Source organism: Phasianus colchicus, chromosome 16, assembly GCF_987193195.1.
Source record: "Phasianus colchicus chromosome 16, bPhaCol1.hap1.1, whole genome shotgun sequence".
Lineage (NCBI taxonomy): Eukaryota > Metazoa > Chordata > Aves > Galliformes > Phasianidae > Phasianus > Phasianus colchicus.
Window position 1 is genome coordinate 9,907,452 of NC_143451.1, and position 16,727 is coordinate 9,924,178.

General features: G+C 40.3%; 1 protein-coding gene across 9 annotated transcripts in view; it reads left to right on the forward strand.

Moving 5' to 3' along the window:
* Positions 1 to 15,098, forward strand: part of ARHGAP17 (Rho GTPase activating protein 17) — a 39,349-nt gene extending 24,251 nt beyond the window's left edge. The window contains exons 10-22 of one of the 9 annotated variants that reach the window (XM_031606789.2): positions 1,958 to 2,085; positions 2,416 to 2,527; positions 3,059 to 3,140; positions 3,604 to 3,684; positions 4,147 to 4,260; positions 4,513 to 4,604; positions 4,727 to 4,883; positions 6,106 to 6,348; positions 8,254 to 8,417; positions 8,819 to 9,433; positions 10,381 to 10,404; positions 12,315 to 12,359; positions 14,132 to 15,098. In XM_031606789.2, the coding sequence (XP_031462649.2) occupies positions 1,958 to 2,085; positions 2,416 to 2,527; positions 3,059 to 3,140; positions 3,604 to 3,684; positions 4,147 to 4,260; positions 4,513 to 4,604; positions 4,727 to 4,883; positions 6,106 to 6,348; positions 8,254 to 8,417; positions 8,819 to 9,433; positions 10,381 to 10,403 (1,811 nt within the window). In that variant the 3' untranslated portion in view covers position 10,404; positions 12,315 to 12,359; positions 14,132 to 15,098. The remainder of the gene's footprint in view (positions 1 to 1,957; positions 2,086 to 2,415; positions 2,528 to 3,058; positions 3,141 to 3,603; positions 3,685 to 4,146; positions 4,261 to 4,512; positions 4,605 to 4,726; positions 4,884 to 6,105; positions 6,349 to 8,253; positions 8,418 to 8,818; positions 9,434 to 10,380; positions 10,405 to 12,314; positions 12,360 to 14,131) is intronic. The other 8 variants (XM_031606790.2, XM_031606788.2, XM_031606792.2 and 5 more) reach the window with 8 other exon arrangements.
* Positions 15,099 to 16,727: the final 1,629 nt, after the last annotated feature.

The following is a 16,727-nucleotide window of genomic DNA, read 5'->3' on the forward strand; positions in this document are numbered from 1 at the left end:
TTCTTTTGCATGCAGTCTTAATAAAGCAGGTCATTTTGATCTACTTAACAGTTTTGCATTCCCAAGCATAATTCCATCTTTGCTCTATTCTCTGGAGTTCTCCAGCCATACTTTAACACGCTAATAGAATACTAAGGATCTGTTTCATACCCAAAAAGATATAGGAAGGATTTTTTTATTTATCATGTGACCTTTTGCTAAATTATACCTGACTCTTCCAGACAATGAAAATTTGTGATTTAGGAACTTCAAGGTCTTTGTTTCTTGAATAACTAGTAGGCAATCAGCAGAAAAATTCCCAAGATGCTATAGAGCTTTTTTTTCCCTCCTATGCAACCTTCTTTCCCAGTGTGCACACTGCAGTGTTGAGTTTGCTGTGTTGAATATCAGCAGCTAAGGGGCTGGTAAGACAGTTTCATCTCTTCCCCATGCTACTAAGCTTTTCATTGTCAGCATAAAATAAGGAGAGTCAGTAATGGTCTGGTCTGAAGACACACTGTGTGCTGTTGAAATTACTATCCTAAATTGACTGTACTGATTCTTAATCTACTGATTAGTAGAAGTAGGTTGAACAAAGTCCGAGTGACATTTGGAGCTGAAAAAGACTCAACTATCTTCAGTAGCAGATCATGTGCATATTGTAGAAAGATGAACCAGTAAACTAAAGTTGCCAAGAAATACGAGCATCTTGCTGAAAAATGATAGAGAATAATCTGTTCTCTGTAGATCTGATGAAATGCAAAGTAACAAACGATACTTACACAGCGTTAGGGCTGCATTATGGCTGCGTGGAAGGCTCTGTTTACAAGATACAGATCCAAGTGGTTTAATTTTTCTTTGTTGCTTAGCTGTTTTGTGCAAAGCTTTTCATATGGTGAGTGCTTCACTACAGATTAGCCTTCCTTAGATGGTGTCCCCAGGGGGATATGCTCTGAGTGGTCCAGTGTCTGTGTAGGATGTGACTGCAGTTGTTTCTAGCTGCAGTTAAATTACTGAGACTTTGAACAACTACTAAGATTTCTTTGTTTGCTGTACCTTGTAAAATTGAAAATAGCATGGGCCTCTCATGGTATGTTACTGAATGAGGGGAAATAAAGCCATGTGAAGCAGATATAGTTAATATGTTGGTTTTTTTTCTTTAAAAAGAAAAACAAATTCTTTGCAGAAGTGCATCGTGTCTTTGGAAGACTCCTTCAACATCTTAACTTTTTTCCATATGAAAGAAAGAATGCATCTTTACTAACAATTAATAACGTTTTACATCGTTTTACATCTGCATTTTTCAATTAAAACAGCAGAAATAATGGTGAAAAATAACTTACAGGAAACAAATTCACATTCTGTTTGGAGAAATGTATACCAATTTTGACTGTAAAAGCTAAGGAACAATCAGGAGATGTTAAGTTGAAAATCTGTGCAGGTGTTAGTGATATACTGCAAATGTGATTGTTCTGATTGTAAGATTATTAACACCTATTTGAAGTTGTTGATTCTTAAATCAGCAATAAACTTAATGTTACATTAACAGCCCTGTTTACATCCACCTTAAATACAGATAAAACTCCAGTCAGCCCAAGTCCTGAAATCTGGGCAAAGTTTTTCTCAGATTCTTGTAAACCTAAGACTTTTGGAGTCTTAGCAAATCAGAATCAATGTAATTTTCAGACACATGACAACCTAGTAAAATGTGCTTTCAGGTATATGGAAGATGTGTATTTGGTTTGCCATTCAGAAAGATGCAGAAGTATTTTTTTATCAGGGATACTTGGAGGCTCATGTTCTCTTTCTCTTCTCATCCCTCATCATATGAGGGATGTTACCTATCAAGGGCTGTACAACTCCTACCGTGTTCTGCAAACTTCTTAGCTATACTAGAGGCTTTCTTCTTTTCTTGCCTGGGATGTAATTCAAGTGGTTGTTAGATATTTTGCTCAGTGTTTTGATACTCTTCAATTAGACAAATGGACTGAAAAACCAGCTTTTGGAACTCCATTAGAAGAGCATCTCAAGCGCAGTGGTCGTGAAATTGCAATCCCTATTGAAGCCTGTGTAATGATGCTTCTGGAGACGGGGATGAAGGAGGAGGTAAGTATATCACTATATCATGCTCTATGAAGGAAAGAAGAAGAATGTAACTCATGGACTGATATCTGTGCTTTTTAAGTTTGCTTAAGTAACTTTTCTCATTAATGTAGATAAGTCTTGTAACATAAAGGCTTTAGCACTATTTGTAGTATATTTGATATGAATAGAATGAAAAATGGGTAATGGACCAAGGGTGATGAGGGACCAAAGTGTTATCGGATGGCAGTGACACATCAAGAGTCAGCTTAGTAAAGCAGTATAAAGTGAAGAAGATGCTGAACTATGAACTATTTTGAGAGAGTCATAAAACTCTTACTTTTTATCATGCAGGGCTTATTCAGAATTGCTGCTGGAGCCTCCAAGTTAAAAAAGCTTAAAGCTGCCTTAGACTGTTCGACTTCACAACTTGATGAATTTTATTCTGATCCCCATGCTGTAGCAGGTACTGTGAATGTTCTGAGTCAAAACAGATACAAATGGGTAGAACACAAGTTTATTCTGTTCATTAAACTGTTGACTTGCTATGGTGTTGACCTCTGTGCAGATAAACAGTGAATAGAAGTAAAATGAAAGTTCAATTAATTGCAGAACTTAACGTGGTTATGCATAGGGGCACACGTGCTGAACATACTGGATATGTTTGCATGCTAGAGTAGCGATTACAATTCAGGTGACTGTGGTAATTTCAATATCATATTTCTCCCTTGATCGTGCTAATAATTCTTATGAGACTAGAGCCATATGTAGCTTTAATAAGGTTGTTATGAAGGATGCTTCATAATTTGATAATATACATTTCTGTCTGATTATAGTAATGACTGACAAGCCCCTTGTGTTCAGTGTTGAACAGATTATGGAAATGCCAGACTGTCCTGATGTTTCACTGGGGCTTGAGTACTGTTGCATAGATAAAATTTCAATTTTAAATAGACTGAAAGCATTGACTATGAAACTTGCCTGTTCCGCATTGCAGGTGCCTTGAAGTCCTATTTGCGAGAATTGCCAGAGCCTTTAATGACCTACAGTCTTTATGAAGAGTGGACACAAGCTGCAAAGTAAGCATGCTACAAATGGTTATGTAGAAAAATATTTTACATTTTTTAACCAAATTTGGATCCTCAAGTAAACTCAAAAGTCCAAGCTCATGTTTATCGTTTCTGAACACGTAGATGTTTTCTCAAATTTCTCAAATTTTTCAGCAAATTGGACTTCTGTGTTGTACCTTAATATTAATTGTGCAAACATGGTGAAATGTCTAGCTATTTTATCTTTAAACACAAGGGCTGCTTTCAGACTACTGCCTGGATTGTGCTGATGCTTAAGCAGTTTTGGCTTTGTTGAAGGTTGAGATAATTCAAACATTTGAAAAGCAGGTTGTTGAATTACTGAGTACAACAATGTGCATTGATTAGGCATAAATGGAAAATTTTACAGTCTTTTTTTTTTGTTCTCTTCAGAAATAACTTTTTTGTAATCTGTAAGAAAGATGTAATACATTTTCTTTTTTTTCCCTTTCAGTATTCAGGACCAGGACAAGAAGCTACAAGAGTTATGGAAGATTTGTAACAAATTACCCAAGCATTATCATGCTAATTTCAGGTATATGTGCACATATACTGACTTCTAGTGCTCAACCACCATAGCTGCTGTGCAGCTAGTTTTGATGCTAATTAACTGAAACTCTAATCCTCTTTTTTTTTTTTAACTTGACCAAATTCTATTAGATTTATAAAATGACATCCTGTTTCATCAAGTAGTTGATATGCAATAGTTTGCTACTGGTAGAATTTTTCAGTCAAGGTAACTCATTACTGACTGCAAAATAGTGATGCACAGAACTCTTCCATTTAAGAGATTATGGTTTTGGCAATAATAGGAGTTCTTGAATTTTGGCCTAGTTGTTGTCAGTAAGAACAACTCTCAGTTGGTAATGTCTTCTTAAATGAACAGAATTATTACTTGCTAGAAAAGCTAAATATGTCCTCAGTGTTGTACTAGCTTCCATTACATTATATGGAAAAAACTTACAGGTGTTTAATTGGTCTTTTTATTTTTTTTTAGGTATTTAATCAAATTTTTAGCAAAGCTTGCACAGAACAATGATGTCAACAAAATGACACCCAGCAATGTCGCAATAGTCTTGGGCCCCAACTTGTTATGGGCAAAAACTGAAGGGTAAGTGGTTTTAGGAAAAGTAAAAGACAGAACTTCCATGAGGTTTTAGAATTTCCCATCAGATTGTTTTAAATCATGTAGACTATTGACAGCAACAGAGTACTTGCCTAAAAAATATTTAGAGTTGCACTATGTGGTGCCTAGGGGTGTGCTGGTTCATTGTGCTTAGCATAACATGCTGTTTAAGGCCAGATATCTTATTTTCTTACTTTGATAAAACTGTACGTACTATTCTATGCATCTCCTCCACAGATCCCTTGCTGAAATGGCAGCAGCAACTTCAGTCCACGTGGTAGCAATTATCGAGCCGATTATTCAGCATGCAGACTGGTTCTTCCCTGGAGGTAAATTCTTGCTGTAGTTAAAGGAATTCTGTTTTTGTGAAAACCCGGTAGCTTTTTTTTTTTAAGTGACACCATTTTGTATGTATATGTCATCTGATGAATGGTGTCTGTCTTTTATCCAGATCAAGACTTCAATGTGTCTGGGGCATTTGTTGCAGTTCCTGCTGTTAATTCAAATCATTTGTCACACACTGGGAATGAATATGATTCGGGGACACTGGAACGGAAGAGGCCTGTTAGTATGGCTGTAATGGAAGGGGATTTATTGAAGAAGGAAAGGTATGTTCTGTTCTCAGATTAGGTTTCAAGTCTTCACTCCTGAGAACTTGACTACTTAGGCTGTAGTTAGACACATGTTTAGTGATCTCAGGAGGAGAATTTTGTGAAAATACTGTAGGTAACAATAGTGATTTATTTTCCCCCATGTTATTGCAGCCTGAGGAAGGTTCAAAGGTAATGTACTATACTCTGTGCATGACTTTAAAAAAAAAAAAAAAAAAAAAGGCAGATACTACTGCTTCTGATCACCATCTTCCTATTACGGATGTGGGGGGTCTGAAATCCAGTGAAACAGAAGTGTATGTAGTAACATCTGTCAGTATCTAACTTCTGGTATTCCATGGCTTCTTTTCAAAGCCCATAAGCCGAGGTGGTGTTACCTGGTGCCTTCATGATAAGACTTCTGATTTGAAGATGGTACAGTATACCATGGCAAATAGTAAAATGCTAAAAAAAAAATAAAATTAAAACATGCTGTTTTCCCATATAACATGTAGTGTAACACTTATTTATCATTCCTACCATGAATATTGAAGTGATGTGCTGTTTTGTTTATAGCTATTTATGCAAATGTTAAATTGTTACCTAAATGTTAACTGTGGTTAGCCACATGTAGTTTTATCAGTGCTGACAGAAGGAGCAGAAAAAAGTCAGTTCAGGATTCACTGTCTTTAACACAACAAGCATAAAATTTAGTTCTTGAATATATTAAATACATTCTCAAATCTGTTAGTTTCTTTATCCATAGTTAAATAGGGGTACCTTTTTCCTTGAACAAATCATGGAAGCATATATCCAGTGTCATTTTTAGTCTGTCTTGAAATCTGTACAACAACTTAGAAATTTTGACATGTGAATTTTGTTTCTATTACATACCATATTTAGAGAGTAGATACTTTGGTGTGAAAGGAAATATATGTATTTACATGTAAAAATACTGAATGTTTTGACTTCATTGTCATCAGTGTCTGTCTTCAAATGTTATTGAGTAACTTGTTCCACTTATGTTTAGTTTACCCTGTGTGCAGATAAGCAAGTAGTGTTGCATGTCTTAACATTAATGGTGTTATATGCAGACAGTGGGAGCTTTCCTTGTTGCTGCTTTGCATGCTAAGCAACAGGGGTTGCACTTGTCTTTGTGGTTGTAACAACCAGTTGTCTTGTTGCTTTAGTTAACTGGTGTTGGCTGGCGTGGTGTGTTTACTCTTTCTTCTTTCTGTAGCTTTGGTGTCAAGGTTATGGACTTCCAAGCAAACCCTCGGAGATGTGGCACTATAAATAGAAAGCACACATCCCCAGCTTTCCAGCCACCACTTCCACCCACAGAGGCTGGCATGTTGGCTCATTCTGGAGCAGAGCAGCACTCACAAGCTGCTGTGGCTGAAACAAGCCCAGTGGGTGCTGGTTTTGCCCTCTCTGCTGGCACAGCAGAACAGTTACAAAGCCAAGGAAATGAGGATGTCAGGTAAGAGGTATGGCTTCTGCTGGCAGTGGCTTAGCTGGCTGCTTCAGCAGCAAACTGATGATGTCAGCTGTATCAGCTTCACAAGGCACCTCTTCTAATTAGAGGACGTGTTGTTGTACGCAGAGTCTTTTTGGGTGTGGGCAGAAGCACTGTAGAAGAACTTTCTACGTGTATTTATGGTCTTTTAATTTGAATGTCTATTAGGAAGGTCAATTCTGAAAAATAAGGAATTTCTTGAGGGAAAAAATTGTGAAAAGTGCTAAAAAAAAATCTGTACTTCTACTGCCCATGTTGACCTTTCCAAGTTACACTCCAGAGGTGTCCATGCAGCATGACTGTCAGTTTGCTGCTGAAAGATCAAAACCTGCCAGTGGCAATGCTAGAAACCCATTGGTCTTGTTTGTTGTTTCTTGTTCGTGTTATCTGGATTTGTCGCCTTCTTCTGTGGCAAGTGTTAGTGGTGACCAGACTCAATAGAAAACTGGAAGTCAATTTGTCATATTTCTTTAGAAGAAGCATGTATACAGACTTTTCTGCTACTTAATTACAATGGAAACTCTTTGTGGTCATATCTTCAGTATCAGAATATGTGGGCTCCAAGAATAATTGCAGTAGCTTTGACTCTTATTTTCATGTACAGTGAAAGCAGCAGTTTGCTTTTACTGTTCTTGAGATCTGAGAGATGTAGCAAATGCATAAAAATGCTCATAGTGCTCTCCAAGCATCAATCTCTTGTGTAACATCTTACATTAAAAAGCTATAATGGAGTTTTATGCAGTGCTGATTCTTTGGCATGTAGCTTTTGGTTCCAGGTGATGCTTTTGCAAAAATATCTCATTTAAATATCCCCTCTAGACCAGTATTTCTCCAGTCATGTCTCTTGTGGCAGGGGAAGCTAAAATGAAACCTTGAGTGTAGCATCTAAAAACTACTTGAAATTTAATAACAGCATCTAGAAAAATTAGGGTTGTGTTGTGCTAGTAAGTAATTGAAAGGTTTTTGTCATTTTGAGATGGAGAAGATGATGTAGAGAGAGATGAATGAAGACTAAGTGCATTGGAAGTAAGATGAGGACGAACTGTGCAGAACCACCTTGGCTGGTTCGTACTTGATTGTTGTTTCTCTCCAATATCAAGAAGAAAGATCTGAGATGTCCTGATCTGGATTTCAGTGGTTTTACTGGAATTGTTCTCTTGGTTGCTCATCTAAGACTGGACTCCCTTGATCAGGGGAACTGGGGCAGAAGTTTAATTCCAGGTAGAGTAAGGAGTTTCAGCCAGAAGGAAGGGAACCACTGTTCTCTCCACACCCACAGCCTTTGCAGTCTCTGAGGGCTTCCAAAGGCTCTGCAGACTAGAGCAGTGAGGGCTACATCTGCCTAGTCTTGTGAGTTATGCAGCAAGTTGGTTTTCTTCTTTTTTGGCAGAACTTCAGAGTGCCACTGCTTACTCCTTACCAGTGAATTGGATGTGATGCTGTGACAGAGTGTTTGGGGAAAGTTAAGTTATAGTAGTGACTATATTTGAATGAGGAAATGAGAGAAGTCATTTTATGTGAACTTTATTGGTGGGACACTTCTTAAAGAACCTAAAGGGTGCTCTAGTGTGGAGACTGCACTCTGAGTATCAGTATTTAATTCAAACAGGTATTGTGATGCGACAGAACTACTTGGATTCCTGATTTAATTTGGTAATGGATCTTTTGTACAGGTTTGCCTGAAACCTACTTGTGAATTTCTTGAAGAGTTTTAGTGCTCAATTGGTCAGTAATAACAGCCAGTACAGAAGGTTTTTAAGCTGTGTGATGGTCAGAACTAGAGCATGTTTTATAGTGTAAACCTTAAAGGTACAGTTGATCTGTGCAAGGCATTTTATAATCATCTAACTTGAGACTTTTGATTTTCAGTACCTCAAAACCTAAGGACAACACATCTTCAGCTACTCCTCCACCCGTGAGAAATGGTGGGCATGTGAACACTGCCCCAAACCAGTCAGCAAGTAGCAGTAATCAGCTTTCTGTTAATCAGCCACAGAATGCAGCAGGTCCCAGTCCCCATTCAGTGAGGAGAGGTATGATTTTTTTTTGTTTGGCTTTTAAAGCACTAAGTTCCAGTTGTTCTTTATGTACTACAAGAATGCTTTCTAAAATCACTTTACCATCGTGCCTTCCTTTACTCCAGACTGTGGTTCAGTTCCTTTGCCTTTCACTAGGACCTAGCTGTATATATCTTTGGATTCCTTCATGAGTGCTGGTAGTAATGTTATCAAAACTGTTTAATGAAATCGCTCGACTACTGATTAGTAAACCAGTATATGCATTCTGTAGTTTCCTATTGATACCACTTTTATTTTGTAATGCACCATTTTATTTCAGTAATATACTTAAGTATTCCATAGAGCTATTAATTCCTTCTTTTAGGAGTTTGGTTTTACAACACACAGCTGTGAAATCTCCCCTCTTCCATTCACAGCTGTTAAAAAGCCTGCGCCAGCACCTCCCAAGCCAGCTAACCCCCCACCAGGGCAGCCAGGAAGCCAAAGCTCTGCCCCAGCTGCTCAGCCACCTTCAATCTCTCCAAAGCCACTTGCCAGAAGCTCTTCTCCTCCTGCCCAACATGCAAACCAGGGAGCAGCCCTGACCTCCAGTTCCCAGGTTTCTGCACCTCGGCGATACTCCAGCAGCCTGTCCCCAATCCAAGCTCCCAGCCACCCACCACCACAGCCCCCAACGCAGGCTACTCCTCCACTGCAGCCCAAAGCAAACAATCAAGCATCTCCTGCTGCATCCAGCAGTGAACATGGACCAGAGCAGCCCTGTTACACTCCTCCGCAGACTCCAACACCACCTGATACACCCCCTCTAGGCAAGCACAGTACTAGTTCCCCGCTGTCACAGCCGCAGTCATCTACTCAAGACACTTCACAGTCTCACTCTCCACCTCACAGTGGCACACTGCCAAGGCCACGGCCTGTGCCCAAGCCCAGAAACAGACCCAGTGTTCCCCCTCCTCCTCATCCTCCTTCTCAGCTGGCTGGAGATGGTATTATTGCAAATCCCACGCAAACAGCTTCCAAAATAGTAACAGGTGAGTGGATTCTTTCATGTTCAGTGCCTCCTCAGGGAGTGGAAATGAATAAAATGTCTGTAGCTATGTGTAATTTTTATATTGAAAAGCACAGGCAACAGTTAAAATACTGAATTGCTTGTTTACAGTTAGAATGCGCACACACAACTGTTCTTTGTGTGGGGATCTTGGATGTCTTCCATAGTGAAGGTCTCCTTTCCTGAGGCAGAATGACATGGGGGGGGAAGTGTCCGTTATCTTTTTTAAGTGCTGGTTGCAAGACACTGGAGTAGCAACAAACTCCACAGGGCTTTCTCCAGCCTCAGCATCATGGCAATCTCCTAGTCTTATGCTTCTGTTTGCTGAAAAGGCAAATAATTTGGAGAAGATGCCATCAGGAATATTATATTTCAGGATTTACAGGAGATACTAAATCAGTGAAGTGATCACTGATGTGTTCTACTAGAACAGATGCTAAAACTGAATGTTTTACTTTGTGAGCATGAAGCCTTCTGATGGGGTTTTAAGTCAGAAATCTGGAAGCTGAAGAATCAAATAGACTTAACTAAATTGTAGATTGATCTTCATTCTTTAAGTACGGACTTTTCCTCTTTTAAGACATTGATGAATGAAAGATGAATTTTGTGTTCTCACAGGAACTTAATGAAGCTCATAGTTATTAGCTTGGTAGGGATAATATTAATTTAAAAGTTGGAAAAAAGCTAATGGCTGAAGAAAGTAAAAGCTAGCAGATCTTGAAATGTGCTCCTGGTGAGTCTTTGCTTGGTTTAGGAAGTTCTGAACGAAAAGATAGCAAATGTAAGACTAATGCTTTTAAACCTACTCGTGTTCAATAATAGTTAAAACTTTCTAATGACACTGCAGCTTCTGAACAATTAAACTAATGTTTTGGAATGCGACGTGTAAATTCTGTTGCCTAACAGCTTTACCCCATGGTGCCTTCACAGGTGGGGATGGTTACAGCGAATAAGGTTTGTACTTACCAGAAACATGCAATATAAGCTAAAATGCTCCTGCACAGCAATATTTTATTTGTAGCTTTATTTTGTATATGTGCTTTGGAATACGTGCTCTCTGTCAACTCTGTATGTTATCTCATGTCATTCTGTTTGTAAGACATTAGGACCTGTGCTTAATTTCAATAGTGCTGTGAATATTACTTAGAACATATACTTTGGAACAAATGGTAAAAATAACTGTAGCAAATAACACTTCCCACAATCACCTGGTGTGAAGCAGTGACCTGTTTAAAATAGATTTCTTCTCATCAGTGCAGGCAAATGTTGCAGCTTATAGTTTTTCCTTCAGTTCAGTGTTTTCTGGTTGCATTTTAGTGTAGCTTTCACTCTAGGTTTTCAGTTGTTTTTACTTGGATCTTATTTGGCAAAATACACAGTTGTGTGACTAAACTCCTTTGCAGATGCAGCAGCATCTGTGTTCTGGCATATTTGCATTCTGTCAGCCCCAGCCTCACTAATAGTCTGTTCAATGGCAGCTGCCAAACAGCACTTTAATAATCTCACTGTTGATACATAACAGCTCAGAAATATGCTACCTTTTTAAGGTAACAACTGCATGACAGACTGGAAAAGTTGAGGTTGTGTTCCAGAATTATCTCAAGGTGAGAAGTATAGTTTTATATGCAAGGAACTAGCAATAAATGAGCATTAAGCAACTAAAAGGTAGCTTTGTGTTTTAAAATAAGATATCTCCTGATTGTACTCCTGTTCTTTTTATCAACATCTCTAAAATACAAAGGCAATTCACTTCAAAACTGAATTCAGACTTAAGGCTGTAGGTTCTGCATCTTTACAGCACTTGTACAGAAGTTGAGAATGGGAACAATGCTGATGAGTCAAACTCCAAGTAAAGAGACTTTTCCTGGTTCTGGGGAAGTTGCTTTAATGCTAGCAGTTAAGCAGAATTTGTTTTACTTCAGTGTAACTGGAGAAATGCTTGCCTTCTAAGTAATAACCAGCTGGTATGCAGGGGGCTGCTTCATTAGTGGGAGAGTTTAAGTTACACAAAGCATCTGCCATGTGATAGTGGTTGTGTGAATTACCATGTCAGTGCTGACTTCTAAGGAAAGCACATTTTCAGTGGTTATTAGTATGAGTGGTACACAGCTGTCTTGTAGTTTGGATACAATTGAAGAAACTACCAAACAAACAAAAAACACTATAATTAAGATCTGTTTATCAACCTGAAAATCTTAGAAAAGAATTAATAGATATTGGTCTTCCCAAGTGCAAACCGTAGCAGGTTGGCTGGGTAAATTGTGTATGGTAAACAACAGTAGGAAAGCTACCACACAAAAAAGTGTGTCAAGGAAAGTAGATGATTTCTTTAGCAAAGCTGGTAAAGGAATCTAGAAAACCTAGTGTGTTTTGAAAACAAACAAAAAACTGGGGAGCAGTTAAAGTGACAGCCAGGCTTGTCTAAAGCAGTATGCTCAGTGCAGGATCATCCAGCTTTTCCAGATCAGTCCTTTTTATTTTTCTTTATAGAATATTTGTTCTGAATTAACACCACTGCATATTTCATAAGAGTATCTGCTCTAATATTTACACACGCACATGTAGTACTTATTTTTAAGCACTGGCTGGTACTATAAACTAGCTTATCTGATTTACAGTGTGAAAAAACTACTTTCAATTTTAACTTTAAATAATGGAGCAAGGGAAACCAGGAATAATAGAAACTAAAATTTAGTTGCCAGCAGACTTTATAATATCAGCATGAGAATTCTGAGTTATTTTCAGGATAATATTGAATTTTTGTCCATATTCTGGACAGTAATACCTCAAATTCTATTTGCAGTGTTAAAGTTATGAGCCCTAGAAAAGAATATTCTAATCAAAAATTTTATTAAATAATCTAGATGTTTGACCTGCTTTCAGTATGAACTGTATTGGAAAGTTCAATGGTAAGGAAAAGGCATATGATTGGCCAAACATGTCGCTAATTTGTAATCATGTGTGTGCTATTGCCCACTACTAACCTGTCACAAATAACACTGCTTGCTTGCATTATCATTACTGTGGCATGCAAAAAGCATGGCTGTTTATGCTTGCTTTTACATTAACATACTAAAAGTATTGAAGACTAGAATGTGTAAAAATCCTGTTTTGACTGGCCAGTTTCACATTTTACTTCTTCAGCTTACTGAAAATCATAGTTAGAAATCCGTGTAATTTATACAGAGGTTCATTTTGTGTTCAGTTTAGCTGTGTTGTTAATCTCAAATACTCCCTTCCTGTGTCATCTCACACTGTTACCTCTTTTTTTGAGAAAATTCGTCCCTCAACATGCAGTAGCAGCAGAGGTGCATCTTTTGAATCATTGTGGATGAAAATTTGGTAGTAGTGGCAGATACTGGGGAGAATGTAGTGTCTCTGCTTCTTGAGTTCAGTGCCACCTTCTCTATGGTTGGGCATAGCATGGGGAGTTGAGTAAAAGAATATGTAGGAATTTGGGACACGACTGCAGTTTTTCTATGTAATGGTGCTTCTGATGACAGTAGTAAAATGCCTAAAACATCTAACCTTTGAACAATTTTAATTTTAATTCAACTGATTGTAAAAGTACTTAAATTTTCATGTTAAACACGTGGATGGTGAGGCTGAATGAAAACAGGCTTGGTTTGAAAGTAGCACAGAAGTTATTTTCTTCATTGCTCTCTAAAGTATGATGAACAGTAACTTCGCACTGGTTTTCAGAACGGGGAGAACATTTGAGTGTTGTGCACAACAGGACAGTTGGTGTCAGGCAACAACGTGATGGAGTTGCAGCTGTCATGTTAGCAGTGCCACCACAAAGCTACTTCATATGAGAGTGCTGCCCTTGGGCCTGGGAATGGAGCAGGGGATGCTGCCTTGGGCATCGCTTCTGTATCTGCTTTGGCCTCTTCCCTGGTGTTTAGCTCAGAAGTTTTTAACTTGAACACTTGCAGTGTAACTTCTGTGCTAAATTTAAGACTTAATGATAGGATTCAAAGTCTTCAAAAGATTCCTGTCTTTGCCACCTGAGTTTAAAAGCAAGGTACTTAGCTAGCTTTATCAATCTAAACAATTTTCTGTTTGGATTGTTGCAGTAAGTAATGTCATGTTTTACAAAGCTGATTTACAGTGACAACATACTCATTCACATCTTTTAAACTGTTCTGGATTATTTTTTTTCATTTTTCTACCTGCCAGTACAGTCACCAGAAACGTTTTGTCCTTCTCTGGACACCTTAGCTTGAACAAAATTCTTCTTTCATCAGTAGGGAGTAAAAAAACAGGATGTTGTTGCACACAGGAGATGAATGTTGTCTCAGATCATTTCTTCCTCTTATGTCAGTACTGCTGGCACAAAGCACATGCCTGTCACTTCTAAAAGCCCTGGATGGTGCCCCCTGGGCCAGCGTGGAGGTGCCCATTTTATGCTCAGTGACCATCCTGGTCTGATGCGACTGCCCAGGTTATAGTGTCACTTTCTGGGGGCCTTGAGGAATGTGACATTGTCACATTTGCTTTCTGGCGATCATAGGAAATAAAAGCATTTATGTACATGGCTAAAAGAAGGTATGTAGGAGAAATGATCCCAGGATGAGATTTCTAGTTTGGCTTAGCCCAGTGTTTCTGTTGTATGTGAGCGTGTGTGCCAGCCCTCTGGGTAAAAGCCCTTGTTGATCTTTCTTTCCCTTTTCTTCCTAAGGAAATGCACCAGCAATGCACTACTGAGATGTCACTGTCCTGAGTGCTAAACTTGCTCTTCCGTTTTTTGTGCAGACTCCAATTCCAGTATTCCAGAACCACTTCAAAACCCTTCTGCAGAGCTTCCTACGGAGGCAGCAGGCAAAGAACTGCACAACCACCTCCCTCTAGATATTGACAATGACACAGAAAGCACTGCTCTGTGAAGGAAACCAAACCTGCTTTCCTTTCCTGACGGGAAAACTGACAGAGCCAACAGTGAAAAGCTTCTCCTGCCGGCACGGAAACCTGTGTGTGAACCTCAGTGCAGGGCAAGGAGCTGTGCAGGAGAGGTGTAATGATCTGTGTGTCTCAACAGTTATCCACATCCCGCATGGAAGGAATTAATCACTGCAGGAACGTGCATAGGAAGTGTAGCTGCTGCTGGTACCAATGGTATTAGCGAAATTCCAACCGATTTTAAGAAGCGAATTATTAGTTATTTAAAGTGCATGTATTACGGAAGTAATCTTTTTAATGCCGCGGTTAGGCTCTTACTCTAGTTGTTAGGCGTTACAAGGAGAGGCCTTGCGAGAGACATTCCCTCACTGGTTTGCTGCAGGTTTTTGAGCCGTGAACCAAAGCCGGCACAGCGGCGGTGACTGCTGGCTCTGTCACTGCTCACAGCTGTGTGCGCTCAGTGCCTTGACGGACTGTGACTGCAGGAGGAACCTTACTGTATTGTAATCATTTCAGCGCTACTCTGTGATCAGTACCTAATCCCTATTTCATAGTTATTTGTATTAACCAGCCTGCTTTTTGTTTATGTGGAATTAATGACTGTTTGGAGGAAAAAACTGTGGAAGTGGTTTTGTGCTTTCATAGGAAACGGTTGGATTTTGGAAAAAAAAAAAAAAAGTTCTTTGAACATCTGTTTTGATGCATCAGTTGAGTGAACGTTTATAAAATTAAAGACGGTCTTTTGTCAACCTGAGCTCTCTTCATTCACGCGCGCCAAAACTGCCGCCCCTTCTGGAGCCCAGGAGGAGTACTGTCCAATCCCGGCCCTGCTCTCCTCAGACGGTAACCGCCCACCTAACGTCTCTCTGTCCAATCCCGGCCCCGCTCCCCTCAGACGGTAACCGCCCACCTAACGCCGCCTTGTCCAATCCCGGCCCCGCTCCTCTCAGGCGGGGAACGCCCACCTAGTGCCGCTCCGTCCGATTTCAGCCCAGTAAGGACAGAGCGGCCTCGTTCCCGGGTTTGGCCCGGCCCCAGTCGCTACAGGGGTCGTCAGCGCTGCCCGCGAATCCGTTCCCGCTCTCACAGCCCCTGTACACGAGGTGGCTGGGTTGTTTCCCAAGCACCAAACGCAGCCGTTCCGCTCCTGCTGCTGGGAAGACGGGCCCTGTGCCGTCTCCAGCCGCGATCACGTTCGCAGGGGGATTCCGGAGAAGCCATCACTGGCCGAGTGGGCGGGCCGAACGGCTCAGGGCCAGGATTGAGTGGTTTGGGCGGGACGGGAGTGTCTACGAGTCGGGATTGGGTGAAGCGGAGCAAGGCGGGAACGGGGGGCGGGCCAAGGCTTGACTGGGCTGCGGCGGGGATTGGGCAGAGCGAGGCAGTCCTGGATTGGTTCCCGCTGGAGCAATCTTGGCAGTGATTGGCTCGGAGCCACTGAGAGGCGGGACCAGGAGGTGTGAAATACCAGCGCGTGCAGCAGCGCGAGGGAGTGTCGGCGGAAAGGCAGAGGTGAGAAGGCGGTGGCGGCGGCAGCAGCAGCGGCAGCACCAGGAACGGCGCCGGGAGCAGAGCGGAGTGCGGTGAGCTTGGCTGGGGAGCTGCGACTGGGTGATGAATGGATTGGCCATTGGCCACCGCGGCGATTTAGGTGGAGGCTGCGTGCGGTGGGCAGTGCCTGCGGGCACTCGGTGGAGAAGGAGTCACAGCGGGAAAGGACTGATGGTGGGCTGCTGCGGGAAGAGAGAGCAGAAGTAGAACAGCGCTGGAGCTGAAACACAGAGAAGGAGCTGAGAATAAAGATCTTGTGGGACACAGGGCAAGAGCTGAAATCACTGGTGTGAGCTTTCTATAATGTTTTGTGGGGAAATATTGCAAGATCTGAAATGATGGGGCATAACGTGGAAATCAAGCATCGTGGGGGCACAAAGGGGAAACACCGAAATAATGAAACCGAAATAATGAAAACTGAAATAATAAAAATTGAGGGGAGAAACACAGAGCATGTGGTAACAGTGCAGAGCTGCTGCTGGAACCCACAGCACAGGGGTGGAGATGTGTGAGTGAGGCAGGACATGGGGCATCTCACTGCAGTGCCGGAGTAGAAGCTGAAAAGGAGCTGAGAATAAAGATGTTGTGGAAACAGGGCAAGAGCTGAAATCACTGGTGTGTTTATTATAAGTGTTTTGGGGAAAACAGGACAAGAGATAAAATCGTGGGGAATGCACTGGAAATAAAGATCTATAATAAAATAAAAAAATAAATAAAATGAAATAATTAATAATTATTATTTATATAATATAATAATAATAATAATAATAATATATAATAATAACATAATAATAATGATATATAATAATATATATTATTTATATATA